General features: G+C 43.0%; 2 protein-coding genes across 3 annotated transcripts in view; both read left to right on the top strand.

Moving 5' to 3' along the window:
• The window catches only part of LOC311103637 (major vault protein-like), a 32,698-nt gene extending 30,094 nt beyond the window's left edge, over positions 1 to 2,604 (top strand). For both annotated transcript variants that reach the window (XM_084145242.1, XM_084145243.1), the window contains exons 15-17: positions 1,163 to 1,289; positions 1,513 to 1,701; positions 2,079 to 2,604. In XM_084145242.1, the coding sequence (XP_084001368.1) occupies positions 1,163 to 1,289; positions 1,513 to 1,701; positions 2,079 to 2,207 (445 nt within the window). In that variant the 3' untranslated portion in view covers positions 2,208 to 2,604. The remainder of the gene's footprint in view (positions 1 to 1,162; positions 1,290 to 1,512; positions 1,702 to 2,078) is intronic.
• A 10,768-nt stretch (positions 2,605 to 13,372) lies between these two features.
• On the top strand, positions 13,373 to 20,736 carry LOC311103835 (proline-rich transmembrane protein 2; the record flags this gene model as incomplete). Its single annotated transcript, XM_084145476.1, has 4 exons — positions 13,373 to 13,523; positions 16,253 to 16,539; positions 17,103 to 17,235; positions 20,732 to 20,736. 4 exons carry the CDS (start codon positions 13,373 to 13,375, stop codon positions 20,734 to 20,736), a joined length of 576 nt encoding a protein of 191 aa, XP_084001602.1.

Genomic DNA, 20,736 nt, shown 5'->3' with positions numbered 1-20,736 from the left:
TTCTCTAATGTCAAACATGTCAAGTGTGGTGTACCACAGGGCAGCTCTCTAAACACTCTACTCTTTTCTATTTTTACCAATGACCTGCCACTGGCATTAAACAAAGCATGTGTGTCCATGTATGGTGATGATTCAACCATATACACATCAGCAACCACAGCTAATGCAGTCACTTAAACCCTTAACAAAGAGTTGCAGTCTGTTTTGGAATGGGTGGCCAGTAATAAACTGGTCCTGAACATCTCTAAAACTAAGAGCATTGTATTTGGTACAAATCATTCCCTAAGTTCTAGATCTCAGCTGAATCTGGTAATGAATGGTGTGGCTGTTGAACAAGTTGAGGAGACTAAATTACTTGGCGTTACCTTAGATTGTAAACTGTCATGGTCAAAACATATAGATTAAATGGTTGTAAAGATGGGGAGAGGTATGTCCGTAATAAAGAGCTGCTCTGCTTTTTTGACACCACACTCCAAAAAGCAAGTCCTGCAGACTCTAGTTTATTCTTATCTTGATTATTGTCCAGTCGTGTGGTCGAGTGCTGCAAGGAAAGTCCTAGTTAAGCTGCAGCTGGCCCAGAACAGAGCGGCACGTCTTGCTCTTCATTGTAATCAGAGGGCTGATATAAATACTATGCATGCCAGTCTCTCTTGGCTAAAAGTTGAGGAGAGACTGACTGCATCACTTCTTCTTTTTATAAGAAACATTAATGTGTTGAAAATCCCAAATTGTTTGCATAGTCAACTTACACACAGCTCTGACACACACACTTACCCCACCAGACATGCCACCAGGGATCTTTTCACAGTCCCCAAATCCAGAACAAATGCAAGAATGCCTTCAGTATTATATAGAGCCATTATTGCATGGAACTCCGTTCCATCTCATATTGCTCAAGTGAAAAAAACGGATAACGCAACACCTCATTGGACAACGCCTCTCCCCATTTCACCTAGATAGTTTGTGTGTATGTATTGATATGTAGGCTACGTGTGCCTTTAACATTTTTTACAATTAATTGATGTAGTTCTGTCCTTGAGCTGTTGTCTATTAATGTTCTGTATTTTGTGTGGACACCAGGAAGAGTAGCTGCTGCTTTTGCAACAGCTAATGGGGATCCTAATAAAATACAAAATACCAATTCTAACGGTGTGTGTTGCAGTGCGGCGGTGGAGAGTACAGGGGCAGCCAAGGCAGAGGCCCAGTCCAGAGCAGAGGCAGCCCGTATCCAGGGAGAGGCGGCAGTCAACGAGGCTAAACTGAAGGCTGAGGCCCTGAGGACTGAGGCTGTACGTATCCTCCCGCTCTCGCTATGCTGTGTGTGCATGTGTATGGTTGAAAGTGTTGTACATTGTGTAATTCTGAATGGTACATAACCAGTAGTTTACCTGTAATTGCTGACCTGTGTGTGTGTGTGTGTGTGTAGGTCTGTTTTGTTTGAAGGTGTTCTACATTGTGTAATGCTGAAAGGTTCACATACGATGTGTAGCTGACCTGTAATTATGTGTGCAGGAGGGCGAGCTGGACCGTCTGTCCAAGGCGAGGGAGCAGGAGCTAAGCTATAAGTCTGAGATGGATCGTTTGGAAGTGGATAAACAGCAGAAGCTGGCTGACATAGAGAGCAACCGCTTTAAAAAGCTGGTGGAAAGTATCGGAGCTGACACCCTGAAGGAGATGGCCAGAGCCGGGCCCGAGCTACAGGTACATAACTCCTTACATACATAACACCGTCATATTTGTGCTACACAATACATTTGTCTGAATAAAAATGGCACCTGGAGAATCCTTAAGCTCTTGCTCAGGTCAGAATCATTCTGTAATGTTTTACTTTACTGTAATGTTTCACAGAGCAGGTCTGTCTTTCTCCCACCCAATCTCAATTTAATTAAATTAGCTATATTAGCGTGACAAGACATTATAAGATACTGTTTAGGATATTGGAACTGGAACACAGGATCTTATTCAATCAGTTATAACGGAAAGGATAAATTATCATATTAAATGAATAATCTCTCCCTTTCTGTCCATCCCTCCCCTCTTTTCCCCGCTCCCTCCCTTTCTCCCCCACCCTCTCCCAGGTCAAGCTGCTCCAGTCTCTGGGTTTGAACTCCACCCTGATCACAGACGGCTCTTCTCCCATCAACCTCTTCAGCACGGCCAACGGCCTTCTGGGAGCTCTATCTCAGAGCCAGAGCCAGGGCCAGTGAGAGGAGGAAGAGAATAGGAAAAGGAGGAGGGGAAAAAAAGGAGGAGAATGTTTATGCACTGTCTGACGTAGTAACTGACAATTAGGGATATGATATGGATGACTGTACTGTGGTGATTATTCTGACGTGTGTGTGTACACATAGATGTGTGTCTGACTAAAGACGTCCAAGTGAACGTTCCCTTGGTTTACATGCCTTTTTTACGAATCTGTTTGGTGCCGTTGATGCCCTATAAAGTGCTGTCCACTCCATGTGTTGCATATCTATACTAACTAGAATCCTGGATAGTAAGGAATCTTTTCTTGTTCTCCTTTTGAGGTTGATGCAAATTTCTTTAATTCATTTATTGATCCATTTATCAAAGAAATTAAAGCATTAATTTTCCGCAAAACCTTAATCAGTGTCAATGTCTGTTTGTATCCATGGTCTGTCTTTACACACATTGTGGGGATCTATTTTCTTATAACTAGATGTGATGCCTAGCTTAGAAAGAATACATTAATGATTAAACATAATAGGTTTGTACTATACTGATATATATTGTTTAATATAACAAGCTGTGATTAATGTGGGGAACCGTTAGGGGGTAGGATGAGATAAGACTTGTGACTCACATACACACACACACTGCCTCTTTGTTAAACCGCTCAAGGACATGTGTTCTGCTACAGTGGAGAGGAACAGACTATGTCTGAGGTTGCTGACTCGAGACAAGTTGTGGAGATAACAACTAATGCCTGGCAACAGTGAAGCGCCAAGGGGCTGGGACCAGCCTGTGCGCCAACGATAGGCTGAGTAAGTCTAAACCACGCTCAGTCTCTACTCTGATAGGCCTGCATGGAGCAGGAACTATCTCTGTCAGAGTATTTAAAGAAGAACTTATAACAATGGCTCAGTTCTCTGACTGCCCTGCGTGGTTATTCAGTGGGCCCGTATATACGAACATCATATTTACCAATTCAAGTGTTTGCATTAATTAAAATAATAGTCTATTTTAGAAGACGTGTATTGACCTCTTTTTGTTCCTATACCAGATTTGAATTGACGCAACTTAACGACATCAACAAACACTGGATGAAGTGTCTCAATCCATTTGAATAAACCATATTTTTGCAATAACCACCATGAATCGAACTCTTCATCTGACTCTTTTGTGTGTAGCTCATGCAGTAGTGAGTAATAAAATAACATTAAGCAACATGCTCCGGCCTGGTTTATTTATGACACAATCTTCTATTGGTTTCTCAGCCAAATGGCTGCCCCACCACATAGTTTGCTAGAAAGCTGAGGGATGGCAAGAGCTTGAGAAATTCATCAACTCTCAAATTGTATAATATCAATGTATATCATTAATTGAAATGACCATTGGACAGCATTACAAATATTACTGATTGCACCTTTAATCAATGATTTGATACTGGTTAAATTTTTATTAGAAGACCACTGGATATTTTAGCACAGATTTTTCCTCGATTTGATAGTCTATTCGACCATCCCAATGTATATTTGACCATGTAAAATACGTAGAACAAAATGTGGTTTAGTTGCAGGTAGCTGGTAACGTGATGAATGTTTTGTTTGTCCAAAGAGTAAACAGAATCACTATAACTTGGCCTACATACAGGAGGTAGGTCCCTTGTGTAACTCTACTGTATTTTTTATGTTTGTGTTGCGTGTACGATTTATGTCCACAGGACGTCGCTAGCATACAACACTTCGCTAAAGTATCCCTCATGGCTCGGCCTGGCTGGTACTGTATATCTCCACCTCAGGTGCCATGAGCAAAGTTGGGACAGAAATGACCAAATAATAGCCAAGCATGCACTGTCTTTTCAATTGCTGGTGAATACTGTCAACAATATTGCCCACATGATTACAGGAATAAACATAGGCCTACATAAATCGGTCAGTGCACCAGCTACAAAGGAATGCTTGAGGCGGTATGGCTAGCTAAATTGGTATGGGGACGGCGCAAGTGGCGCGTTGGTCTACTATTTGCCCCATCAGCGAAATAGAGCCTGAAAGAAAAAAAATAAGGGAAAGCAGGGTGAGAGAGAAAAGCGAGCGAAAGCATTCTATTGCATGTGCTGCGTTGACTTCTCCCTCTCTCGCCTCCTTTCTACCCGCCTCTGGGCATACGAGTTTCCTGTCTCCCCCTCCCAGCCTCCCCCTCCCTCTCCTCAATCTTGCAGCGCCGTTGAACAAGAGAGAGAGAGAGAGAGAGAGAGAGAGAGAGAGAGAGAGAGAGAGAGAGAGAGAGAGAGAGAGAGAGAGAGAGAGAGAGAGAGAGAGAGAGAGAGAGAGAGAGAGAGAGAGAGAGAGAGAGAGAGAGAGAGAGAGAGAGAGAGAGAGAGAGAGAGAGAGAGAGAGAGAGAGAGAGAGAGAGAGAGAGAGATGATGAGGTAGCAACATAGCAAGCACAAGAGCGCAATCTGACATCCCAGCGCGTGGTCTGTAGCATAATTCTACCGTTACCGTTTACTATAGCCTGTATCAAAAGAAAAAGAGAATTCGACGAATTCTGGGTGCAGATTTTAATCGTAGTCTACTGAACTTGTCATATTTTCTATTTTTTACTACACGTTGCTTTTTCTGTAATATTTGGAATTGTGATCAAGAAAAGCAAAATATGAAGGATAATGTTTAATGTCACTCAATAAGATCAGGTAGGTGGATAGCATGCGGTTTCTATGTGATTTAGTTCATATGTTGCTATCTATAGTGTACAGTAGCCTATCTGTAGTGTACAGTATGCACTGCATGTGCGGTTTAAAGTGGGTGTGTCATCATTGTGTGTGCATGCAGACTATGGCGTGTGAGAGAGAGAATGCACCAGTAATTTGTCCATTCTGCATTTTACACCTGTACATGAGAGAAAAAGAGATGGAGGGCAGGGAGAGGAGAGCATGTCAAAAAGAAAAAGAAAAAGCCATATCTCAGACTGCCCATCTTAATCTTTTCTTTTTATTGGCCAGTCTGAGATATGGCTTTTTCTTTGCAACTCTGCCTAGAAGGTCTGCATCCGGAGTCGCCTCTTCACTGTTGACGTTGAGACTGGTGTTTTGCTGGTGCTATTTAATGAAGCTGCCAGTTGAGGACCTGTGAGGCGCCTGTTTCTCAAACTAGACACTCTAATGTATTTGTCCTGTTGCTCAGTTGTGCACCGGGGCTTCCCACTCATCTTTCTATTCTGGTTAGAGCCAGTTTGTGCTGTTCTGTGAAGGGAGTAGTACACAGCGTTGTACGAGATCTTCAGTTTCTTGCCAATTTCTCGCATAGAATAGCCTTCATTTCTCAGAACAAGAATAGACTGACGAGTTTCAGAAGAAAGTTATTTGTTTCTGGCCATTTTGAGCCTGTAAACGAACCCACAATTGCTGATGCTCCAGATACTCAACTAGACCGGGAGACCCATGGGGCGGCGCACAATTGGCCCAGCGTCGTCCAGGGTAGGGGAGGTAATGGCCGGCAGGGGATGTAGCTCAGTTGGTAGAGCATGGCGTTTGCAACGCCAGGGTTGTGGGTTCGATAAAATAATGTATGCGCTAACTGTAAGTCGCTCTGGATAAGAGCGTCTGCTAAATGACTAAAATGTAAATGTAAAATGTAGTCTCAAGAAGGCCAGTTTTATTGCTTCTTTAATCAGCACAACAGTTTTCAGCTGTGCTAACATAATTGCAAAATGGTTTTCTAATGATCAATTAGCCTTTTAAAATGATAAACTTGGATTAGTAAACACAACGTGCCATTGGAACACAGGACTGATGGTTGCTGATAATGGGCCTCTGTACGCCTATGTAGATATTCCATTAAGAATCAGCCGTTTCCAGCTACAATAGCCATTTACAACATTAACAATGTCTATACTGTATTTCTGATCAATTTTAATTTATTTTAATGGACAAAAAAATAGCTTTACTTTCAAAAACAAGGACATTTTTAAGTGACCCCAAACTTTTGAACAGTAGTGTATATCGAAACCGAAAACCGTGAATTTGTAAGTCGCTCTGAATAAGAGCGTCTGCTAAATGATGTAAATGTAAATGTAAATTATATTAAAAAAAGAAAGAACCCGAACCGACCTCAAAAAGCACTAATCTCTGATATTTTATCCTCCGATTTCTTAGGCTATTTTTGCGCATTTCGATCTTGCCTAGGCCGGCAAAATTGCTGTGATCGGGGCTGCAAAGCAAGCTATGTAACATACACCTAAAATAACATTGCAGGACTGTGGTCAGTTCCTGCGGAAGCGGGTGGTAGCAGGCGGGTGCGGTATGAAAAGCAGAAGGGGCGGGATGAAGAAATCAGACCTGCACAAAGCTTTTATTTAAGCTTAAGCCAAAATCCACAGTGTTTACCGTGAATGTGATCTCCACAAGCGTCTGGAACATTGCCTTTAAGAGGTGCATTGTCAACAGTGCAATGCGCTTGTCTACAACGTACCTTTAACATTTTACTGCAGTGGGCTAAATCAGGGTCACACAGAGTGTTTCTTGGTAGTCTTGAACAAATCTAGTTTGAAACAAAAGTATACACCTCACACAAATGGTTATGGGCTTAAAAAAGAAGAAGATACCTGTACCATGTCAGATATAGAGTTGAAATGTATTACATTTGGAGTTTGCAATATTACAGTTTATATACTGTACATCACAGAAAACTGAAATATAACAAAACTGTTTGACATAGAAACACCCAATTTATGAATATAAATAATATAAATAATTGTAAAATATTAATAACATTCCACCCATTAGGCCACTCTGCCATTTGACTGCAGGGAAGGGCTAATTAAATCCCTGCCTAATTAAGGAAGTGAGGGAAGGTGTGTAAGTTTGTCTTGTAGACAAGATGTAAGAGCCAGGTTAGGTTGATTGCTTGGGGAATTCAAACCATCCCCACCCTAAACTGTGTTTATAATAATTATAATTTCATTAAGAGTTTGGACTCAATTCAATCAAACCCGCATTGCAGTATTTACGCAGTAGCTCTTTTTCCAATGGTCAAATGAACTCACAGACTGGTCCTGGGTACTGTCTAAAAAACCTACAACTACTACCAGCCCACTGGACACAGACGTCAATTTCATTGAAATGATATGGAAACAACATTGATTCAACCAGTGTGCACTTTTCATAATTAGTAGTGTGTGTACAGGATGAATATTGTCAATAAAGACACTGCCATGGTGGGTTATTTCTATATTTTTATGAGGGGGGTAGATCAGCTTTAATATTGCATATAGATTATGGCTTCTATCAATGTAATTGTCTGCATCATTTCCAATATTTACATTTTAGTCATTTAGCAGACACTCTTATCCAGAGCGACTTACAGGAACAATTAGGGTTAAGCGCCTTGCTCAAGGGCACATCGACAGATTTTTCACCTAGTCGGCTCGGAGATTAGAACCAGCGACCTTTACGGTTACTGGCACTACGCTCTTAACCACTAAGCTACCTGCCAATACCCCATAAATATATTTTTGTAAATATAAATACATTTAAAAAATATATATTTTCCTTATTTATTATTTTCCCCTAACCCTACCACCCCATACTATATACAGTGGGGAAAAAAAGTATTTAGTCAGCCACCAATTGTGCAAGTTCTCCCACTTAAAAAGATGAGAGAGGCCTGTAATTTTCATCATAGGTACACGTCAACTATGACAGACAAAATGAGGAAAAGTATGTTACTGATGGTAGGCTTTGTTACTTTGGTCCCAGCTCTCTGCAGGTCATTCACTAGGTCCCCCCGTGTGGTTCTGGGATTTTTGCTCACCGTTCTTGTGATCATTTTGACCCCACGGGGTGAGATCTTGCGTGGAGCCCCAGATCGAGGGAGATTATCAGTGGTTTTGTATGTCTTCCATTTCCTAATAATTGCTCCCACAGTTGATTTCTTCAAACCAAGCTGCTTACCTATTGCAGATTCAGTCTTCCCAGCCTGGTGCAGGTCTACAATTTTGTTTCTGGTGTCCTTTGACAGCTCTTTGGTCTTGGCCATAGTGGAGTTTGGAGTGTGACTGTTTGATGTTGTGGACAGGTGTCTTTTATACTGATAACAAGTTCAAACAGGTGCCATTAATACAGGTAACAAGTGGAGGACAGAGGAGCCTCTTAAAGAAGAAGTTACAGGTCTGTGAGAGCCAGAAATCTTGCTTGTTTGTAGGTGACCAAATACTTATTTTCCACCATAATTTGCAAATAAATTCATAAAAAATCCTACAATGTGATTTTCTGGATTTTTTTTCCTCAATTTGTCTGTCATAGTTGACGTGTACCTATGATGAAAATTACAGGCCTCTCTCATATTTTTAAGTGGGAGAACTTGCACAATTGGTGGCTGACTAAATACTTTTTTTCCCCACTGTACATTTTACGGACACAGTATATTTTACATATTTTTGTTTGTTTTTAGTCCCAGCCTTCAGCTACCCTCAACCCCTCCCATCTATATCTGAAGACCATCCAGTTTTGATTTCTAGCTGCCATATACTTTTCCACTGTGCTGTGATGTTTCACAAAAGTTCTGAACATTTCTATTCTCATAGTTTCTACAGATTGTAAATTAAAGATACCATTTTTTTGCTAAGAGTATTATTATACTGAACAAAACTATAAATGCAACAAGCAACAATTTCAACATTTTTACTGAGTTACAGTTCATAGAAGGAAATCAGTCAATTGAAATAAATAAATTATGCCCTTATCTATGGATTTCACATGACTGGGCAGGGGCGCAGCCATGGGTGGGCCTGAGAGAGCATAGGCCCACCCACTCGGGAGCTAGGCCCAGCCAATCAGAATGAGTTCTTCCCCACAAAAGGGCTTTATTACAGACAGAAATACTCCTCAGTTTCATCAGCTGTCCGGGTGGCTGGTCTCAGATGATCCCCCAGGTGAAGAAGCCGGATGTGGAGGTCCTGGCCTGGTGTGGTTACACGTGGTCTGCGGTTGTAAGGCCGGTTCTCTAAAATGACATTGGAGGCGGCTTATGGTAGAGAAATTAACATTTAATTATCTGGCAACAGCTCTGGTGGACATTTCTGCAGTCAGCATGCCAATTGCCCGCTCCCTCAAAACTTGAGACATCTGTGGCATTGTGTTGTGTGACAAAACTGCACATTTTAAAGTGGCCTTTTATTGTCCCCAGCACGAGGTGCACCTGTGTAATGATCATGCTGTTTAATCAGCTTCTTGATGTATGGATTATCTTGACAAAGGATAAATGCTCACTAATAGGGATGTTAACAAATTTGTGCACAAAATATGAGAGAAATAAGCTTTTTTTTGGTGGGGGGGATCTTCTATTTCAGCTCATGAAACATGGGACCAGCACTTTACATGTTCCGTTTATATTTTTGTTCAGTATATATTATTGATCGATTGACTATGACTTTTCAAATCACCCAGCATGCTAGTTGCAGAGTTAGCTCCAAGTAAATGTTGCAGTTCTTCAGCAATTCCTGAATCTGAGACCAAAAACCAAAACAAGTGATCCAATGATTCTGTCTCTATGGCGGGTTGGAATGAATCCCAACCTTTCTCTGTTCGATACTGACTAATCCTTATTCAAAATGATAAGAGGGTTGACAGAATTTTCTTATGTCAGATTTGGTCAGTCAAGTGACTGTGATATGTGGTTGTCTAACTTAGTTAACTTAGGTTGTGTAACTTATGTAAGGGACTAGCACTACGTAGGTGTGACGTCACCTGTCAGAAGACTTTGGTTGCGTTCCAGGCCGACTACATTGCAGATGTTGTGTTTCACCAACCAATGGCTGCGTGCCACATCATCGACTGCGCATTCAGGCATCAGGTTGCTCGATCATATGATGTGGTTAGCAGATATTTAAAACACCTATCCAGGCGTTGTGAGACCTTGTCAGGCGTCTGAAATGTAGTCAGCCTGGAACGCGACCAAAGGCTGAGAGAGGTGTGCAGATAGGAGGGGTGTGGCATAAAGGTTAGAGGGGTGGGGCTTGTCTTAAGGAGGAATCAGATACTTAATATAATAATATGCCATTTAGCAGACGCTTATTCAAAGCGACTTACAGTCATGCATGGTCCCGGGGATCGAACCCACTACCTTGGCGTTACAAGCACCGTGCTCTACCAGCTGAGCTACAGAGGACCACATGACATCCTACAAGGGAACCTATATATATGTATATAATAATAATAATAATAATATGCCATTTAGCAGACGCTTTTATCCAAAGCGACTTACAGTCATGCGTGCATACATTTTTGTGTATGGGTGGTCCCGGGGATCGAACCCACTACCTTGGCGTTACAAGCGCCGTGCTCTACCAGCTGAGCTACAGAGGACCACAATATATATATACAGTACCAGTCAAAAGTTTGGACACACATACTCATTCCAGGGATTTTCTTTATTTTTACTATTTTCTACATTGTAGAATAATAGTGAAGACATCAAAACTATGAAATAACACATATGGAATCATGTAGTAACCAAAAAAGGGTTAAATTATTCAAAATATATTTTATATTTGAGATTCTTCAAATAGCCACCCATTGCCTTGATGACAGCTTTGCACACTCTTGGCATTCTCTCAACCAGCTTCATGAGGTAGTCACCTCAGCTTTTTGACATGTTTCAAGTGTTTGCAGAAGGGAAAAGCCAAGATGTCCAAGGTGTGGAAAAGATCATATCATGTGTTTTAAAAGTGATGAAAATGTGACATGTTGCAATTGTGTTGGGAACCATGAAGCCACGTCTTTGGAATGCCCGACAAGGGTGAAAGAGAATGAGGTGGCCAAATAGATATCATTGTGGATGCGGCAGAGCCGGTTCCTGGGACTGAAACATTTCTTGGCGGAGGAGTTGCATGGAGTATTGTCACAAGCCGTACCATCCTCTTAGGCCCTAGAGCCTGAGAAGGGAGATATGGAGATTTTAATGAAAGAAGAAGTGGGAGTTTTGGTTTGGTTTTGTCAATGTACCATTTTTTTGGGGGGGGGTGGATGAAGTTATTTTTCCCTATCTTGTATGGATTTTTTTTTTTACCCGTTTGGGTTCTGTTCCTCAAATAATGTCCTTATTTTCCGGTTCTGTTCCCTTAACCGGTTCCAACCCTTGATTATAACACAGACTAGTTATAAGAGAAGTGCCTTTTCCTCTGCCATTTACTCTGTCTAACATTGCAGGTCTTCAGCCATAGCCTACTCCTTGCTGTGTTATTGCTTTTTTTGTATTGCATAGTTGTAACAAACGTGTTCTCTTAAAAAAATGTCATCTCTTTGAAGAACATCTATTACATTCCCAGAGGCTGTCATACCTACACTGCATTCGGAGAGTATTCAGACCCCTTCACTTTTTCCACATTTTGTTACGTTACAGCCTTGTATAAAAAAAAAAAAAGTATCAGTCTACACACAATACCACATAATGACAAAGCGAAAACAGAAATACCTTATTAAAAATAAAAAACAGAAATACCTTATTTACATAAGTATTCAGACCCTTTGCTATGAGACTTGAAATTGAGCTCAGGTGCATCCTGTTTCCATTGATCATCCTTGAGATGTTTCTACAACTTGACTGGAGTCAACCTGTGGTCAATTCAATTGATTGGACATGATTTGGAAAGGCACACACCTGGTCCCACAGTTGACAGGCGGCAGGTAGCTTAGTGGGTAAGAGCGTTGTGCCAGTAACCGAAAGGTCGCTGGTTCTAATCCCCGAGCCGACTAGGTGAAAAATCTGTCGATGTGCCCTTGAGCAAGGCACTTAACCCTAATTGCTCCTGTAAGTCGCTCTGGATAAGAGCGTCTGCTAAATGACTAAAATGTAAATGTAAAAAATGTCAGAACAAAAACCAAGCCATGAGGTCGAAGGAATTGTCCGTAGAGTGCCGAGACAGGATTGTGTCGAGGCACAGATCTGATTGTGTCGAGGCACACAATACCTGATAATGACAAAGTGAAAACATGTTTTTAGAAATGTTTGCTAATTTATTGAAAATGAAATACAGAAATATCTCATTAACATAAGTATTCACACCCCTGAGTCAATACTTTGTAGAAGCACCTTTGGCAGCAATTACAGCTGTGAGTCTTTCTTTGTAAGTCTGTAAGAGCTTTCCACACCTGGATTGTGCAACATTTGGCCATTATTTTTTTCTGAATTCTTCAAGCTCTGTCAAATTGGTTGTTGATCATTGCTAGACAACCATTTTCAGGTCTTACCATAGATTTTCAAGTAGATTTAAGTCAAAACTGCATCTTCTTGGTAAGCAACTCCAGTGTAGATTTGGCCTTGTGTTTTATGTTATTGTCCTGCTGAAAGGTGAATTCATCTCCCAGTGTCTGATGGAAAGCAGGTTTTCCTCTAGGATTTTGCTTGTGCTTAGCTCCATTCCGTTTCTTTTTTATCCTGAAAAACTCCCCAACAATTACAAGAATACCCATAATATGATGCAGCCACCACGATGCTTGAAAATATGGAGAGTGGTACTCAGAAATGTGTTATATTGGATTTGCCCCAAACATAACACTTTGTCTTCAGGACAAAAAGTGAATTGCTTTGCCACATTTTTTGTAGTATTACTTTGGTTCCTTGTTGAAAACAGGATGCATGTTTTGGAATATTTGTATTCTGTACAGGCTTCCGTCTTTTCACTAAGGTTAGTATTGTGGAGTAACTACAATGACGATCCATCCTCAGTTTTCTCCTATCACAGCCAATAAACTCTGTAACTGTTATAAAGTCACCGTTGGCCTCATGGTGAAATCCCTGAGCAGTTTCCTTCCTATATGGTCCCTGGATGTTGCTGACCTGCCCCTCAGAGGGTTAGCTGACTATGATTTGGTAAAATGTCAAGTTTCATCTAAGCAGTCCCCCAATGAAGAAAGCCATAGATTGCTGGCTGGTCCCTGGTATACCTGTATAAAATGTTTAGAAATGCTGGACTATAGTAAACTGTATGGTTGATCAGAACATTGCAGGAGCTGTAAGACTTCCATACTAACGAACTGGTAATTCAATAACACCACAATGCAAGTAACTGTAAAATTAATTATGTTCTCTATTTCCCCCGTTCATTTCAGTTGAAGAAGATCAAAAGTCCAATCAAGACCAATCATCAAAAAGACCCAAACTACCAGTGACAACAACATCGTCCACATTCCGCCATGGCTTCCAACACCATCGCTGTCCCCAGTGGAGCGGAGGGAGAACAGCAGCCGGAGCAGACCATCACCTTACAGCCAACCAGAGCTGAGCACCAAGAGACAGCCCCTGACTCCAGCCAATCGGAATCCAAAGACCACTTGGCAGTAATCAGTGAGAAGATGGAAACCAGTAAATCAATATTAGACAACCTCTACCCTATCCTCCTCCACCCCCCCTCCCTCTCCCTCTCCTTCTCCTCCCCCCATCCACCCCAACTTCAAATTAACACCCCTCTCAACACTTTGAGCTCAACTCTGTTTTTGTGATCTACGAATCTATGAATGTTTGTGTTCTAGAGATGTCCCCTCACTTCCCCTTCTAATTTCCCTGAGTGTGTTGCCCTCTCTGTCCGGGAATCACTGAAGACAGATGCATGATTTACAGATAGCCTTCTCTTCTCTTCAGCACCCTTTATTTTTTCAATGACTCAATCCCAAACCCCCCCCCCCCCCCCCCCCAAGGGGTTTCAGTGCCTCTTTCTAGGCCTACCTGCACTCACCTGCGCTATCTAGACTGCCTCATTAATTACTGTTGTTGTCAGGTTGTGCGGCATAATTCAACAAGTGTGTCAATAACAGGATACCCTCGGATTAAAAATCAACACGCTTGGCTCTAGATTACACTTATCTATACATCAGTGGCGGTCAGTGCCGTTTAAGATGAGGGAGGACGATTATTTATTTTCATGAGCATGGCCTTATTTCTATTACATTCTATTGTCATTCATATTCCATTAACCCAGTTCAATGTAACAGCGATAGGTTTAGGCTACTACATGATACTCGAATTTTCACTATACCCATCATTAGGTTTCTACAACCTAGCCTATGAATTAAAGTTTACAATGTAGGTGCGCACAGGTCGAGAGAAAAATTTGAGGAGACAGACAGTGACACATGGACAGACAGTGACACATTCAATACAGCCTTGCACACTCTTGCCTGCATCTAGCTGATGTAGGGTGTAATCATTAGTCCAACAGTTGCAAATGAGAGTTTCTATTGGACAAATTCAGGTACGTTTATCCCCATTTTGTTCCGTTTGCTTCCGTTTAAGAAATGTTTTTCAACAGAATTTGCGGAATGAATACACCCCTGATCACTTTCATAGCAGCCACGTTGTATTCCTTCTCGCATCTATTCGCTGTCCTCCTCTCACCTTTTCCCTTCGCTTGTGGACTTCAATCCACAACACATCAGCTGTATGTGCCCAGGCGAAAAAACCTTTCCAAGCCAAACCATATCATAACCGCTACACACAGCCTACATCGTGGTCACCATATTAGCTAAAGTAACATCATAGTCAACATAGCTAATATAACTAACGTGTTAGTAAACCCGCTACAATCATGCAGTAACGTTACAGTGTACAGTCAGTAAGCAGTTTAGCACTTACACCGGCGGGACCCGGTGGCAATAAATTAGTAAAACCAAAAGCGTACCTTGACTTGGAAGAGTTCCAGTGTTGTGTTGGATAGTCATAGCCAGCTAGCTAACATAACATCCCTCTGTTTGAACAGGGTGTTTGAGTAGGCTAAACTAATTAGCTGAATTTGCTAGCTAAGTAAGTGAAACTGAAAGTGAAAAAAAATGACGAAATCTCTCTCTTGCTTCTGGAAGAAATTAATTTGTTCAAAACTGTTCAACTATTGTCTTTCTCTTTGAGTCAACTACTCACCACATTTTATGCACTGCAGTGCTAGCTAGTTGTAGTTTATGCTTTCAGTACTAGATTAATTCTCTGACCCTTTGATTGGGTGGACAACATGTCAGTTCATGCTGCAAGAGCTCTGATAGGTTGGAGGACGTCCTCCGGAAGTTGTCATAATTACTGAGTAAGTCTATGGAAGGGCGTGAAAACCATGAGCCTCCTAGGTTTTGTATTGAAGTCAATGTACCCAGAGGAGGACGGAAGCTTGCTGTCCTCCGGCTACACCATGGTGCTACCCTACAGAGTTCTGTTGAGGCTATTGTAGACCTTCATTGCAAAATAGTGTGTTTTAATCAATTATTTGGTGAGATGCGATTATATTTAGTATAGTTTTATCTAAAAATTATAACTTTTTTATGTCCTCCCCTTTCTCCTCTGAGGAGCCTCCACTGCTATACATACTTTACATTGCTTGCGAGATCAAACACAATATCACTATAATCCGCGTGTTCATTTTTGGAAGTTGCTTTCATTTCAGCGCATTTCATTTGTTAAAATTTCAACTGCAGCAAATTATTACTTTTTTCTATTCCACAAAAAATGAACAGCCATCAAAACAAAGTTATCTTTATTCTCGTTCTTGTGATGTGTCGAGATGTGTTAAATCTCAGACGAAGCTTTAGCGTTCTTATAGATGCAACGGAAAGACAATGTTTTCCATTGAGCCCATTACCGGGGTGTTTGACAGGTCATTACAAACATTTCTGCCGTCGTAATGTTAATGGGAAAAAATGACAGGCACAAGCAACAGTATGAAAGAGTCACAGGAGTAAAATGAAAGCAATCAATCCAGCGAGATTGAAGTGACAAGTGGATTTTGCACCACTCAAAACACAGGAAATAGATGGCTGAAAAAGACAGATCCTCAGGTGGGCGGGGCATGCGCGTTGCTAATGGCAGCTTATTGTCATTGCTGCTAGTTATCTGACCGTTCAGAATCATAATAACGCACACCTTCCAGCCACATTTATATGCGCGCATAGTTTTCGTGACGTTGTCAGCCAACCCGTCTATAGATGTTGAATCATGTCTGTATTCCCGATTTTGGTGATGAAACGATGAGGACATTCTCTCGTTCCTTCTTCCTCCCTTCTTCCCTCTCGTTGCCTCCCTCTACCACCCTACTACAGGTAATGGAATGTGTGCTGCCGACTCCTCGCCCACATCTTCCATCTCATCCCCCAAGCGACTGCAACACGCCAAACCAACCAACGGCCGGGTGCGGAAAGGAAGCCGCTCTGGGTCCCTGCTGGGTCATGGGGCAGGGTCTCCCAGGCCTTCCATCAGCCGTCACCCCAGCACCGTGCCAGAGGAGGACGACGGCAAGCCCCCTAGAGACTACCTGATCCTGGCCATCCTGTCCTGCTTCTGCCCCTTGTGGCCCATCAACATTGTGGGTCTCGTCTTCTCTGTTATGGTGAGTATTTGACATGGGGGTTTGTAAGTGTTGTCTGTGATGGAATGCGTGCGTGTGATATCTAAGAAACACCACAAAGATGAACAGCTGAAAGCAGTGGGAGGCCGTGGTGTGTTAGTGATCACCTGCTGGGAAATGAACAGAAAATGATGGCCGATGTTCTGATCAGAAGAGATAGGAGTGCCACCCACTACTTTTAACCTTTTGTCTTCACAGTGTGTTTTGCCTGTGTGTCTGTCTCTCTGTCTGTCTGTCTGTCTGTCTGACTGCATGCATGGGTCTATTTGTGTGTGTATGTTGAAGCAGGGGTATGTGAATGATTTACTGTGTGTATTTATTGTCATGTCTGTGTTCCTCATGCAGTGGTCCCTTTATATTTACCAACTAGGGTCCCAAAATCCCCAGGTTTTCCAGAAATCCCAGATTGCAAATTCCTGGATTTCCTGTTTATTCCCTCCTGATTCCAGGAGTCTTCCAACCAGGATTTCTGGACAACCTGGGAATTCTGGGAAACTTACCAGCATTTTGTAACCTAATCAATAACATTTCTCCCCATTCTCCAGTCGAGGAAAAGCCTACAGCTGGGGAACGTTGACGGGGCGCGGCGTCTGGGCCGGAACGCAATGGTGCTGTCTATCGTCTCGCTAGTTGGCGGGGTCATCATCATCATCGCGGCCATCGTCTTAAACTGGGGAAGTGAGTGGCCAAAGTGGCTGAGCTCTCGAGTTCTTGTTGCAGTGCCGTTTTGTGTCTGTCGTTATGTGCAGCTTTTGTTTGTTTGTTTGTGTGTTCTATCCTGCTTTTGGTCACGTCTGTGTTTGTGCTTGATTTTTGGTGGTGGGTTAGGTTACTGCCCGTTGTTGTACTTATTATTATTTTTATTTTTTCTTGGCCGGGATTCAATCTGATTGCGTTGTCAACAATGCGCCATTTAAAGGTAATTTCTGATTGAGTTGACATATAGTGCATTTGGAAAGTATTCAGACCCCTTCACTTTGATTGGACATGATTTGGAAAGGCACACACCTGTCTATATAAAGGTCCCACAGTTGACAGTGCATGTCAGAGCAAAAACCAAGCCATGAGGTCGAAGGAATTGTCCGTAGAGCTCCGAGACAGGATTGTGTCGAGGCACAGATCTGGGGAAGGGTAGCAAAAACAATTCTGCAGCATTGAAGGTCCCCAAGAACACAGTGGCTTGCATCATTCTTAAATGGAAAAAGTTTGGAACCACCAAGACTCTTCCTAGAGCTGGCCGCCCGGCCAAACTGAGCAATAGGGGGAGAAGGACCTTGGTCAGGGAGGTGACCAATAACCCAATGGTCACTCTGACAGAGCTGCAGAGTTCCTCTGTGGAGATGGAAGAACCTTCCAGAAGAACAACCATTTCTGTAGCACTCCACCAATCAGGCTTATGGTAGAGTGGCCAGACGGAAGCCACTCCTCAGTAAAAGGCACATGATAGCCCGCTTGGAGTTTGCCAAAAGGCACCTAAAGGACTCTCAGACCATGAGAAACAAGATTCTCTGGTTTGATGAAACCAAGATTTAACTCTTTGGCCTGAAGAGCACCAGCTGTTCCGGATGACTATGTTATCACGCTCTCCGTAGCCGATGTGAGTAAGACTTTTAAGCAGGTCAACATTCACAAGGCCGCAGGGCCAGACGGATTACCAGGACGTGTACACTGAGCATGTGCTGAACAACTGGCAAGTGTCTTCACTGACAATTTCAACACGTCCCTGACTGAGTCTGTAATACCAACATGTTTCAAGCAGACCACCATAGTCCCTGTGCCCAAGGACACTAAGATAACCTGCCTAAATGACTACCGACCCGTAGCACTCACATCTGTAGCCATGAAGTGCTTTGAAAGGCTGGTCATGGCTCACATCAACACCATTATCCCAGAAACCCTAGACCCACTCCAATTTGCATACCGCCCCAACAGATCCACAGATGATGCAATCTCTATTGCACTCCACACTGCCCTTTCCTTCCTGGACAAGAGGAACACCTACGTGAGAATGCTGTTCATTGACTACAGCTCAGCGTTCAACACCATAGTGCCCTCAAAGCTCATCACTAAGCTAAGGATCCTGGGACTAAACATCTCCCCCTGCAACTGGATCCTGGACTTCCTGACGGGCCGCCCCAGGTGGTAAGGGTAGGTAACAACACATCTGCCACGCTGATCCTCAACACGGGGGCCCCTCAGGGGTGCGTGCTCAGTCCCCTCCTGTACTCCCTGTTCACCCATGACTGCATGGCCAGGCACGACTCCAACACCATCATTAAGTTAGCTGACGACACAACAGTGGTAGGCCTGATTACCGACAACGATGAGACAGCCTATAGGGAGGAGGTCCGAGACCTGGCCGTGTGGTGCCAGGATAACAACCTCTCCCTCAACGTGATCATGACAAAGGAGATGATTGTGGACTACAGGAAAAAAAAGAGGACTGAGCACGCCCCCATTCTCATCAACGGGGCTGTAGTGGAACAGGTTGAGAGCTTCAAGTTCCTTGGTGTCCACATCACCAACGAACTATCATGGTCAAAACACACCAAGACAGTTGTGAAGAGGGCACGACAAAGCCTATTCCCCCTCAGGAGACTGAAAAGATTTGGCATGGGTCCTCAGATCCTCAAAAAGTTCTACAGCTGCACCATCGAGAGCATCCTGACTGGTTGCATCACCGCCTGGTATGGCAACTGCTCGGCCTCCGACCGCAAGGCACTACAGAGGGTAGTGCTTACGGCCCAGTACATCACTGTTGCCAAGCTTCCTGCCATCCAGGACCTCTATACCAGGCGGTGTCAGAGGAAGGCCCCGAAAATTGTCAAAGACTCCAGCCACCCTAGTCATAGACTGTTCTCTCTGCTACCGCATGGCAAGCGGTACTGGAGCGCCAAGTCTAGGTCCAAAAGGCTTCTCAACAGCTTCTACCCCCAAGCCATAAGACTCCTGAACAGCTAATCATTGCTACCCGGACTATTTGCACTGCCCCCCCACCCCCCTCTTTTACGCTGCTGCTACTCCGTCTATTATTTATGCATAGTCACTTTAACTCTACCCACATGTACATATTACCTCAATGACCTCGACTAGCCGGTGCCCCCGCACATTGACTCTGCACCGGTACCCCCCTGTATATAGCCTCCCTACTGTTATTTTATTTTACTGCTGCTCTTTAGTTATTTGCTTTTATTTATTTTACTTAACACTTAACAACAAAAACATCTTTAAAAAATGCATTGTTGGTTAAGGGCTTGTAAGTAAGCATTTCACTGTAATATCTACACCTGTTGTATTCGGCGCATGTGGCAAATACAATTTGATTTGATTTTAATGCCAAGCGTCACGTCTGAAGGAAACCTGGCACCATCCCTACGGTGAAGCATGGTCGTGGCAGCATCATGCTGTGGGATGTTTTTCAGTGGCAGGGACTGGGAGACTAGTCAGGATCGAGGGAAAGATGAACGGAGCAAGGTACAGAGAGATCCTTGATGAAAACCTGCTCCAGAGCACTCAGAACCTTAGACTGGGGCCAAGGTTCACCTTCCAATAGGACAACAACTCTAAGCACACAGCCAAGACAACGCAGGAGTGGCTTCGGGACAAGTCTCTGAATGTCCTTAAGTGACCCAGCCAGAGCCTGGACTTGAACCCGATCAAACATCTCTGGAGAGACCTGAAGACTTGAACCCGATCAAACATCTCTGGAGAGACCTGAAAATCGCAGTGCAGCGTCGCTCCCCATCCAACCTGACAGAGCTTGAGAGGATCTGCAGAGAAGAATGGGAGAAACTCCCCAAATACAGGTGTGCCAAGCTAGTAGCGTCATACCCAAGAAGACTCGAGGCTGTAATCATTGCCCAAGGTGCTTCAACAAAGTACTGAGTAAAGGGTCTGAATATTTATGTAAATGTGATATTTTCGCTTTGTCATTATGGGGTATTGTGTGTGTAGATTAATGAGGGGAAAAAACAATTTCATCAACTTTAGAATAAGGCTGTAATGTAACAAAATGTGGAAAAAGTAAAGGGGTCTGAATACTTTCCGTGAATGCAGTCTTCGCGAACAGCCTTTAAAAGCTGCATTGTCTACAAACGCGATCGGATCGAATCACGGACATTGTAGCTCTGTTAACATCTGTTTTTGTTTTTCTGTTTGTCTGTTTGTTGTGCAGGTTGA

Source organism: Coregonus lavaretus (assembly GCF_964263955.1).
Source record: "Coregonus lavaretus genome assembly, chromosome: 28".
In the NCBI taxonomy this organism is placed as follows: domain Eukaryota; kingdom Metazoa; phylum Chordata; class Actinopteri; order Salmoniformes; family Salmonidae; genus Coregonus; species Coregonus lavaretus.
The sequence above is the reverse complement of the archived record's forward strand: the minus strand, read 5'-3'. Positions and strand labels throughout refer to the sequence as shown.